We start from the raw sequence: 12399 nt of genomic DNA on the forward strand, positions 1-12399 counted from the left end.
CTAATTATCGTCGTATTTCGGTTATTAAGCGTACACAACAATGATATAAGTCTTGACATTTTGAGAACATTCACGTATATTATAAGACTTATACAAATGCCGTAATAGTCCCGAGACGCCTTCTGACTGACAGTCAACTTTTGCAACCCTTGCAATAGTCCCGACATGCCTTCTGAATGACAGTCAACCGTTGCAACTGCAGCAAAACAGTGTATTGTCAAAACTGATGATTGTTTTGATAAGACTTGTCGCTGCGCGGATTAAAGCATGTCGGCATAATTAATGCGTGTCCGTAATTAGCCTTGCCAGCGGAAGGCACGTCGGGTTAAGTGCGAACAAACAACCATACAGTATTACCATCGCAATAGTTCGTTCTATTGATGTTTTTCTAATAACAGACAGCGGGCGTTTTTCACACCTTCGCACATTTGAAAAGATTTGATAGAGACAATACTGCTACTTTGCATTATGCACATTCCTTTATTAATTTTTTAAAGCAGTAACATACAAAAAAATGTTTTGTAAAATATCGAAACATTAAAATCATGAACAACGATTAATTGATATTTATCTCCTTTCCCGATTTTCCGTTGCCATTATAACTCAATCCAGTTAAAGTGAAGACTCACATCGAGTTTTTGTGAGTAGCGTCCCTTTCGTAAAAAAAGTAAACACTCATGTTTGTTTTCAATTTATTTCTCAATAAATCATTTTAAAGTAAACATTCAATATATTTCTGCGTGTGTTAACTTGCGTGATTTTACCTATGTCAGTTGTTCTCTTCGGTGACGCAGTACAGATACTTACTATTACAGCGTTCTTCCCCGGTCCAATATTTTCGACCTAAAATGGACTTGGAAAAAACGCAGATGAAATTCTAATAGCATAGAAAGGACGCAAGCAATTTTTAAGACGAGAATTGGGGGTAAAAAAGTGCTTCCTATGCATGATATAATACGGTATATCTTTTGTTTCTTTTGCACAGCAGTTCTCCTAAACCAAGTCAATATGTGTATAAAGTTTGAAGTCAATACCTCAAAACCATATGAAGTTATGGAGAGAAGTAAAACAATGATGGCCCTAAATCACTTTCCTGAGTGAAAGTTTAAAACCTTTGTTTATTATGACAATGAATGAGTTTGTTGGTTTATGGCAATGCAACTAAGGATTAAACTATGATCAAGTATTGCCAATAGTGGTTATGTTGGTCTAATTAATTGACATGGCTCAAACAAAAGTGGTAGATGGTGACCTTAAGAAAAATTCAAAATTGTTTTGAAATGAAGTTGGTAGTAACCGTGGTGGAAACATTTTTGGAAGGAGTTCACCTATACATAATTTTTATCTAATAATTGTAATTTACAAACATCCAAGGAAAGTGAATACCATAAATGTCACACACCAGGCCTTTCAGTTCCAGACAAGAAGATTTTCAAAGCTTTATCCTATATATCTTTATGCAAACCAACATATAACCCAAGAGGCCAGACCAATTTTGATTTAAGGGGCATAATTTGGACAAACTGGTAGAGGACCACAAGACAAGGCTACACACCAAATATCTAAGCTCTACGGCTTGCAGTGTCAGACAAGAAAACATTGATATTTGTTTTCAGAACTGAACAAATGGTCCAAATGCCTTTGAACCAAAGGGCATAATTGGAACAAACTTGTAACAGGACTATATGATACTACATACCAAATATCAAGGGGCCCAGCTGTTTTGGATGAAAAGATTTTCAAAGATATCCCTATATATCTTTATGTCAAATGAGTGACACCAGGGCTTGGTCTATTTTGACCCCAGGGGTTTAAATTGATCAGTCTTGGTAGAGAACCACTAGACAATGTCATACACTAAATATCTAACCTCTAGGCCTATCTCATTTCTTGGAATAATTTTGAGAGGGTACCAACTAAGGAAAATCCCTGTGAAGTATTATCAAAACTGTACAGACCGCGATCTTAGACCAATCACTATAGCTCACCCTGACCATGAACAGCTAAAAATAAGTATAACAAGAGCTGTCACAGAGACAGCGCGCTCGACTATTCCGCCGCTTTTCAGTGTAAGGATTGAAAAGTTTTGGCGAAACATGCATGGATCACTGTTAGATTAGATTTCAATGCAATATTAACATAAATTTGGTTACATGCAAAATTTTAACCAGAATTTTTAAGTTTAGTAATAAAGGGCCATTATTTGCAAAATACAGTTATCTAACTTGGTTATTCAATTAGGTTTGGTGGTTGAATACCATTGTATAAAGTCTCAAAGCAACACATCAAGTAGTTGCTGAGATATTATCCTATGTGTGCTAACATGCAAGACATTAACCAGAATTTCTAAGTGGCATAATAAAGAGGCAAAGTTAACAGGACAACAAATTATGCCGTAATTATGATCTTCTTAGTAACTTGTGCATCTTACAGTGAAAACTAAGAATAAACTGTTCTCATTTAATATAGAAGAAAACCAGTTTCAGAGAGATTTGCCTTAAAAAGTAATGGAATGATTTTATCTGCTTGCTTCCAGAATACCAAAGTTTAACAATATAACAGTATTGAGTCATAAGTGTATAATTATGTTGTTACATAATTACTCCAGCTTTGCAATAACACAAAGAAGAAACTCATGCTTGACTGTATAATAAATACTGCAAACAATGTTCCAACCAATTGGAGTGCACACTTTGCCACAATGTACTCAGCAAGAGCTAATGCTATAATGTTTTGTGTTATGTCCTAATACAATCAAAATAAAAAATGTATTACTATTACTTTGTGACATCTTATTTTTGTTTGAGCTTCTTCTAGCATAGTGATTGTCTTTCCACTAATCAACAACACTCCCAGCAATGTGTCTATTTTATAAGTATAAAATAAGTAGCAACTATTATTTATATTTAAAAAAAGCAAGAGTGTTACAACATAATTATACACAGCACAGGAGTGACACAAATATTTGTCCATTATCCAATCATACAAGGGGCATAACTAAACTGCTATTCAAGCCTGAAGCCAGAGTTATAAGCCTTGCTTTACACATGCATATTGCCTCTGGCAACATGTATACCAATTTTGTTTTAAACCCTTGAAGAAAAGTTTTTCAGTTATGACAAAGGTTAACAATTTTGCACATCACAGACATCAAGTCTACAACAATAACTTGATTGGTTGACAAGCTAAAAATGTGATACCTGGGAAGAGTGAGAGTAGAGACATGAGTGTGTTGCCGAGTCTCTCTACAGGGGCTCCGGTAACCAGCACCTGTGGTAGCAGATACAGGGAAACATTGTCAATGAGTTAGCTACACTGCCAGCGTAATCAGAAACGTGACCATCAACAGTATCTAGTGATGATTCTGATGTATCATTGAAGTGTTAACACATGATAAACACCATTAAGTATCTAGGATCTCAATATAAAATATATTCAAATTATTTTGAGAGGTGTCTTTATTAAATTTGATGTAAGGTCATCCTAACTTTCTTACAAGGCCATTTTAAATAAAGTAATAAAAACCTTGCAGTGTTGTTTGAATCAGTGTAAACATCATCAAACATTCACACAAGTGTTAAATGAATGTGAGCACATCTCACCCTTCTCTCGAGCAGCACAAGTTTGAAGAGCATGACGACCTTGTGTCTGAACATCTGCACCAACTCCTTCACATCCATACCCAGGTATACCTGAATGGACAAATATGACACCCTTAAGGCATTGTACCGTAAATGACTGGGTATAGGACGAAAGGGGGTATAAGACGCAGGCAAAAAATCTGTGAAAAATCTTTTAATCTATGTTTTGGGTTATAGGACGCATAGAAAAAAAGGCAAAATCGTCTGCCACGATCGGCCACAATGTTTGTTGACAGTGACGATTTTTTTTTTCGTGAAAATGGCGATGGTTATTTTTAAAACCAAACAATTCTAATACAAAGCAAAATAGGTTTCATTGTTCATTCGTTTCATGATATATAAAACATAACAATTTTTTTAAATTTGTAGCTGGATGGCACTGAAAAGTACCTTTTATGACAATTTGTAAGATTTCTTTCTGACAGTATATCGTAAACGTTAACCTGCCGAGAATGAAAACGTTAGTAATGCAAAAACCTTATATTGTACAGGTTTGTTCTCAAAACGTCAACACCTACAGAAAAAATTAAAGAATGTGGCAAAGTGCGAAAAAACAAGACCATTATCGCAACAGTTTGTAGTATTGGTATGTTAAACAGCTTTAAAGGCAGTGCTAGTTTTTCACTCCTTATCATACAACTGAAAAAAATATATTTTGACAGTGCACAGCTTTGCTTCTTTATATGCATGTTTCATTATTGTTATATTCAAACTAATATTGAATAATTTTAATAATTTTAATCGTACAATTCTATTTTAAAATTATAAACGACTACGATATACTGTATCCCAATCTTCAATTGCCGTTTTAACCAATATATACTCGATCAATATGATGAGAGTAACATCCCTTTCTACATAAATCTAAACGCTCGGCCTTAAATCAACCTCGGAAAAAAAGTTCAAAAGCTTGTTATTGGTTATAAGACGCAGGCATTTTTTTTACACCTAAATCTGAGGGAAAAAAAGTGTGTCTAATACCCAGTCATTTACAGTAGTAAAGGTGAAATCAGTGTGTGGAAAGCTAATAGCTGACTGGAAACAAGAGTTAATCTGTAGCCATGGTAGAAATCAGTGTCAAGACAGGAAGTGTAATCCAACTGTGGAACAAACACTGACATCTTGTATCTTAAACATACCAGGTCAAGAAACTAACAAATACATGAAGCACAATATTCACAACCATTTATTGTCTAAATTTAATGAAAGTGGAACTGAGACAGTAATCTAACTATCAAGAGTATCGCATGAAGCTGTGGATGCTCTCAAAAAGGTAAAGTGGTGATAACTTACAATAAATGCATGATAGGATTATGGTTCTTGTGCACTGCACTTCCTCTCCCTGCTGTCATTCTATATTTTAAGTTTAGTTTCAATCCCTTAACTTATAATTATAATTTCTAAGATATGGCCCACAACAAATATCAGGTTAGGGGAGATAACAAGAACATGTGTTGAGCATGATAATGCACTGCACTTTCTCTCATTGCCATCTATCTATACTTGAAGTTTCATTTAAATCCCTTTAGTACTACCAAAGATATGACCCAGCCAAGCACTGAGTATAGTTAAGGAAAGAAAACTTAATAAATATGCACAATAAGATTATGGTTCTTGTGCACTGCACTTATTATCATTGCCATCTATCTATATACAAAGTTTTATTTCAATCTCATCAGAAATTTTCAAGTTATTTTCCAGAAGGGTCTGACGGACAGACAGGCAGAAGCATAACAATCAAATAGTTGTCAGATTCCTTAAGTTGTGAAGCATTTGCATTAGAGGTGTAACAGTTAACAGCGATATGGGGCATACCTTGATTACCTTCAATGGTTTAAAGTATGAATGGACAACGTCCAATTCGGTTTCCTTCGTATTTTGACATAACCCATAACCTTTTGTTACCTCCACTCTGATTGGTTCTGCGTTGACTTTCAACTAATTAAACATGTTGTAATAGCATGATTTAGGTAGTGTTGTCAAAATGGCTGAACAGCGGTACAACGCTGTGATCAAGTTGAAAATTGCTCCCGGAAAGTATATCTTAGGAATACCGGTTGCTAGTGGGGGAGCAGAGAGCTACTTTGAGCAATAAAAATTGATATGCTTGTGGTTCTTAAAAAGATCAGAAAATTCAGTGATGTGGCCTAAGACATTAAGTTTGTTTACGACTGTTGACAATTATTTTGTTGACTAGTTGTGATAGTAAATTTACTCATTATGATAATGTGCTGGTTTATAAAACTTTACCCCCCACCCCCCTCCAAGTTTTCTACCATTTCGCAGTGACTCTACAAGGATGACCCTCCCCTCTCCATTCAAGGACTTATACCTGTGTTCCCCATTTAACAGCCACTCTGGAATGAGTATCAAAGCCCTAATTATGAGCCCCTCTTAAGCAGTGACTTTATAAGAAGTACTCAACCCCCTCCTCCATCCTTCTACCTATGATTCTGCCTATGAACCCCCATTTAGCCGTTACATGTACTTTGTAAGGAGGACCTATAACCAAACACCCTTGGTCTTGTACCTGTGAGCCTCTATCCAGCAGTGTAAGTCAAATTGTTATCAGTCTCCTCAGGCTGGGTAGCATTGGCATGTGACTTAAGTTGCATGCACATTCACCTCGCTACCCAAACCAGGCATTATACATCACATACCCTCACACACCCAGACTGTAAGAAGTACACCCTCCCCTTACCCAACTTGTACCTATAAGCCCCCCTATAACAGTGACTCTGTAAGGGAGGCATTCAGGAGTACACCTCCACCCTCTGACTTCAACTTGTGAGCCCCCATCTAGCAGTGACTCTGTAAGGACCAACCCACATCCCCTGGTCCCTGCCTTGTACCTGTGAGCCCCCATCTAGCAGTGACTCTGTAAGGACCAACCCACATCCCCTGGTCCCTGCCTTGTAGCTTTGAGCCCCCCTCTAGCAGTGACTCTGTAAGGGCCAACCCACATCCCCTGGTCTGGGCCTTGTACCTGTGAGCCCACATCTAGCAGTACTCTGTAAGGACCAACCCACATCCCCAGGCCTGGCCTGGTACCTGTGAGCCCCAATCTAGCAGTGACTCTGTAAGGACCAACCCACATCCCCTGGTCCCTGCCTTGTACCTGTGAGCCCCCATCTAGCAGTGACTCTGTAAGGACCAACCCGTCTCCCCAGGTCCGGCCTTGTACCTGTAAGCCCCCATCTAGCAGTGACTCTGTAATGACCAACCCATCTCCCCAGGTCCCGGCGTTGTACCTGTGAGCCCCAATCTAGCAGTGACTCTGTAAGGACCTACCCACATCCCCAGGCCCGGTCTTGTACCTGTGAGCCACAATCTAGCAGTGACTCTGTAAGGACCAACCCATCTCCCCAGGTCCGGCCTTGTACCTGTAAGCCCCCATCTAGCAGTGACTCTGTAAGGACCAACCCATCTCCCCAGGTCCCAGCCTTGTACCTGTGAGTCCCAATCTAGCAGTGACTCTGTAAGGACCAACCCACATCCCCAAGCCCGGCGTTGAACCGGTGAGCCACAATCTAGCAGTGACTCTGTAAGGACCAACCCAACTCCCCAGGGCCCGGCCTTGTACCTATGAGCCCCCATCTAGCAGTGACTCCGTAAGGACTAACCCACATCCCCTGGTCCCTGCCTTGTACCTGTGAGCCCCCATCTAGCAGTGACTCTGTCAGGACCAACCCACATCCCCAGGCCTTGGCCTTGTACCTGTGAGCCCCCATCTAGCATTGACTCTGTAAGGGCCAACCCACCTGCCCAGGTCCTGGCCTTGTACCTGTGAGCCCACATCTAGCAGTGACTCTGTAAGGACCAACCCACATCCCCAGGTCCTGGCCTTGTACCTGTGAGCCCACATCTAGCAGTGACTCTGTAAGGACCAACCCACATCCCCTGGTCCGGGCCTTGTACCTGTGAGCCCACATCTAGCAGTGACTCTGTAAGGACCAACCCACCTGCCCAGGTCCTGGCCTTGTACCTGTGAGCCCCCATCCAGCAGTGACTCTGTAAGGACCAACCCACATCCCCAGGCCCGGCCTGGTACCTGTGAGCCCACATCTAGCAGTGACACTGTATGGACCAGCCCATCTCCCCTGGTCCTGGCCTTGTACCTGTGAGCCCCAATCTAGCAGTGACACTGTAAGGATCAACCCACCTCCCCTGGTCCTGGCCTTGTACCTGTGAGCCCCAATCTAGCAGTGACACTGTAAGAACCAACCCACCTCCCCTGGTCCTGGCCTTGTACCTGTGAGCCCCCATCCAGCAGTGACTCCGAAAGGACCAACCCACCTACCCAGGCCTTGGCTTTGTACCTGTGAGCCCCCATCTAGCAGTGACTCTGTAAGGGAGGCATTCAGGTTGTTATAGGTTTCCTCTAGAAGGGACACCTGGCTAAAATCTAGTTCCTGGAAGTATGCGTGGGTGATCAGCTCCAATTTTGCCTCGATCAGTCCATACAGTGGCTAAAACAGGAATTTTATTAATAAATTTAAGGATTAAGGATTATGCTTTAACCTTTTTTTCTTAAAATCAAGTACAGAACAGAACAGAAGTTTATTTCGACTTATGGAACAAAGCATCTCGTCAAACAAATATATACAATTAAACAAAATATTCATGCGTGTGATCATCGTTACAAGGCAGCCAATATCAATAACAATTCAAGAATAGCTAAAAAAATATGGAGAATATTCACGTAGAACAATATTGTGAATAATAATAGATATAAAAAGCTGTTTATCTAGTTATTTAGATACATTATGGAAATGCAGATGATTAGTGGTCACAACAGTGATTGTACGGTTACAACCAGAATTCTTTTGGTTTTTTACTTCGCAACTCGTACAATTCTTTAGCTTTACGCGTCCTATATGCTCTCTTTTTCTTTTTAACACGCGTTTTAAATGCACACTTTTTATCACTCAAAACTGATCTATTAATTCAGATTTATATACGTTCAAGTTATTGAGTGCCTCTAAATACGCCTTTTTGACTCTTAAAATCAAGAAATGCTTCGTTATTTCGAAAAAACAGAGCATACATTTAAAAAATAGTTTAGTTTGAATTAATATAAATACTTTATTAAAAAGATCTAGACTCAACACATTCATGATTTAATACAATAAAATTATTTCATCTGCTGCAAGAGGCGGCAAGATGACACCCATGATAAACACAAAGCCTTTATACAGAATGTAAATACAAATGTTCATACCAGGTTGCTGAGTACACAGACACTTTTTTGCACAGTACTTCGGGTTATATCATCGGTCTTGATCTTCAAGTCCTGAGAGCAGATGAAAACAATCAGACACCTATGTAAATACATTCTATATGTATTTTAAGATGGCTTTAAACTAATTTTGTTATAATCTTTGTTTTTTCCTGTCGCTGGAAATATCTGACCAAGTCAAAATTTTACAAACGTCAATTTAAACTTTTACCGTTAGTAAATATCTTGTTAGCTTTGAAAGCTGCACTCTCACAGATTTACTGTGCCGACAACTTTTTTTTGTTTTTTGTTTTGGAATGAGCCAATATTTTGGTTAACATCTGCAAATTAGAGATTTAAGACTGCTGACAAAATAATATAATATTAATAATTATTATTATAATATATAATTAATATTTCCGATCAAAAATTAATGTTTTATGGCTAAAAGCATTACTAACAGTTTAAGAAAAATCCATAAAACATCAATTTTTGAACTTAAATATGATTTATTTAACTGGTTTCCATGCATTTTCACATAAATTGGCCTGTTCCAAGACAAAAAAATAAATAAGTTGTCAAAATGTTCAATCTGTGAGAGTGCAGCTTTAAAACTGATATATAAGTGTTGTTTGATACCTTTGTATCAATCTGGCGATAGCATGCCACTCCATACACAGTTTTGTCACTGCCATCTTTTCCGGGAAGGTGGAAATATATGCTGTCTTAAAGAACAAAACATCCAGGCTTTGCTTTGGTTAATATTAAAATAATTTATGCTCTTTGTCAGAACGTGAATACCTCTAAGACTTTCTTAGCAATGTCACACCAACAAAATGTAATGTTGTAATAAGCTTGCATCACAATTTTTGCAAAATATTTGGGTTTTATTTAATTATTTACTAAATAATTGTAACGCTCTCGCTCAGTTGAGTCTTCCATGACTGATATTGCCTTTTTATGTTATTGATTTGTGTGGTATAGAGTCTTAGGTAACTAGGCTATGAAAACCAGCATGACAATTCTATATAAACACAGACACATAATTTCTACCTAGATTATTATTGGGCAACATGTTCACATTTCAAGTACATATAGGTTGCTTTAAACAGTTATAAAAAATCTATCATATTAAAATTGCTGGTATCAATCTTAAAATGATATTGTTTATAAAAAGTGATGCTTGACACTATATTTGAAACTCAGAGTGTCTGAATTTAACCACAGCTGTGTTAAGTTGTTGTTGAGTTTATATAGGTCTGCCCGCGCCCTATAATGGCTGCATTATGGCTTTACCTGCTGTGTTAAGTTGCGATATGAATTTGTCTTATACTCACTGAAAGCATTATAAGCAAAAGGCAGTCCAATCAGCTTGGATCAACTAAGACATTGCAATAATATTCCTACCTTTAGTGTAGTTGTGAGCACCATCAGGTATGGCAAGTGATGGAAGGTGCTTCCACTCAGGAGGGGCCTCAGAACTATGCACCGCACCACCAGGTATCAGAGGAGGGAAGGCATAGTCAACCTGAAAATGCAAAATGTAGGTTCTATAAACAAATGATACAACCCTCTTGCTTATCTGTTTATCAAGCTTTGTGTAACTCTGTTATATATAAATAAGAATGACAAATTTATCTGTCACTAGTGGAAGTCAGGAATTTTATTTCTCCCACCTCAGATAAGTAGATCCAATAATTTAACCAGGCTAGAAATTCTTACCTTGCCCACGGGCGAAGATAAAATGCCCATATGGAACTCCTTTTTAATGGTCACCACATTGTAATTACCTCCCTTGTTGAATACTGTCGTCATGGAAACCTTGTCTTGTGGCAATATTTAGAACGTTAGTTAACTATTTCTCCCTTCAAATGTTACCATAAAACAGTTTTCACGCACCTTTCAAAAAATAATGCGTCACTCTCAAAAGAACTATTTAACTGAGACGGATTTGACTATTAACATAATCGGAATCACTGCGCGTATATCCATGAAGACCACGAATTATCGCATATCCATATGCAATTATTTTTTCTAACCACAAAAGAGTTCCAGCAAAAAAATACATTTTGACTTAATTTTGTTTAACTGAGATGGGAGAAAAAGCATCTAAAATAGCCGCTCGTGTAAAATAGGTTCATCCCGACCCTCGCGCAGGGTGTTTTGCGGAAACTCGGTAAACCTCGCTTCCGCAAAACACGCTACGCTCGGGTCGGAATGAGCCTATCTTACACTCTCGGCCATGGAAGATACTTATAGTATATGTCAGATATTTACCTGGCACCCTTTCTTGTGATGAAAGCCTATAACTACAATATGAAGAACAGGCTTAGAAGACCCAAGCTTAAAGGTTGTCATTTCGGTTCAGTGAGGAGCGGAGGAGATATTCACTGTACTAAATTACGTTGTATTCATCTTTCCAAGTTTGTCTGCAAGCCACTTCCGGGGTTTGTGATCATGTCGTAAATTATCACAAATCTATATATAGGTTACAGACAACTAAACAAATATCCTAGTCAAATGACTAGTTTGCACAAAATAACACCGAATTATAAAACTGTGAATAAATAGTGACTACGCAATATTTGCATTGAATGACTGCTGTGTGTGTGTGTGTGTGTGTGCGTGTGTTGTATGTGTTGTATGTAGTAGCTACAAAACAGTATAGCAAATAGTATTACATAAAATTACTTTGAAACGCTATGACTAAAATACGAAAATAGCTTTTTTTAACTAAAATACGAAAATAGCTTTTTTTAACTAAAATACGAAAATAATGTTTTGATGAAATAGTTATTTTCGTGAAAAAAGGAGTTTGATAAAAAATTGAAAGTAGAGTTATTTGGCGAAAATAACATTTTTTACAAGAATGTAGTTAGTTTTGGGCTAAAATAAAGTTATTTTCGCGAAAATAAGAATCTGCTAAGATCTGAAAATATGGTTAGTTTTGGCGAAAATAACATTTTTGACAAAAATTCAGTAAGTTTTGGCTAAAATAAAGTTATTATTGCCAAAATAGCCTTTTTGACAAAAAATGTAGTTAGTTTTAGGGGAAAATAAAGTTATTTTCGCGAAAAAAGATTTTGATAAAAACAGGAAAACATAGTTCTGTTGTCGTAAATGACAATTTTTAATCCAAAATGTTTTTATTTGGTCTACATAACACATATGCATACATGTTTCGAAATAATAATGTTTTTGTAAGTTTAAGTAAATTAAGCAATGTTAATTGAAAGTATTTTAACATGTTTCTGTTTCTGCTTCATCCGAAATGTGCAACATCAAACGGTTATACACACTTGTTTGTCATTAAGCGGATTAAGTTGATGACAATGATCCATAATTATAGACCGTTATTGCTACTGAAGCTCGATAAAACTAAAGAAACAATCAAAGATATGTCCTACAACTTAAAGGAGATGCCAACATGTACGTACGCCTATGACAGGCTGAGCCTAATATGTTTGTAATTTTTATATTCATACAGTAGAGTATAATTCTTTCTAGTAGAATTTCAATTGTTCGCTTTTAAAATGTATG

At 37.6% G+C, this 12399-nt stretch overlaps 1 protein-coding gene across 5 annotated transcripts in view; it reads right to left on the minus strand.

The window, feature by feature from the left end:
- LOC128231936 (late secretory pathway protein AVL9 homolog) overlaps positions 1-11471 on the minus strand; it is a 37250-nt gene extending 25779 nt beyond the window's left edge. The window contains exons 1-7 of one of the 5 annotated variants that reach the window (XM_052945197.1): positions 11137-11470; positions 10267-10387; positions 9499-9584; positions 8863-8934; positions 7961-8110; positions 3603-3692; positions 3201-3270 (exon numbers count right to left, since the gene is read on the minus strand). In XM_052945197.1, the coding sequence (XP_052801157.1) occupies positions 3201-3270; positions 3603-3692; positions 7961-8110; positions 8863-8934; positions 9499-9584; positions 10267-10387; positions 11137-11217 (670 nt within the window). In that variant the 5' untranslated portion in view covers positions 11218-11470. Of the gene's footprint in view, positions 1-3200; positions 3271-3602; positions 3693-6493; positions 7920-7960; positions 8111-8862; positions 8935-9498; positions 9585-10266; positions 10388-11136 lie in introns of those variants that run through there. The other 4 variants (XM_052945206.1, XM_052945216.1, XM_052945227.1 and 1 more) reach the window with 4 other exon arrangements.
- Positions 11472-12399: the final 928 nt, after the last annotated feature.

This window comes from Mya arenaria, chromosome 1 (genome assembly GCF_026914265.1).
Source record: "Mya arenaria isolate MELC-2E11 chromosome 1, ASM2691426v1".
Classification (NCBI taxonomy): Eukaryota; Metazoa; Mollusca; class Bivalvia; order Myida; family Myidae; genus Mya; species Mya arenaria.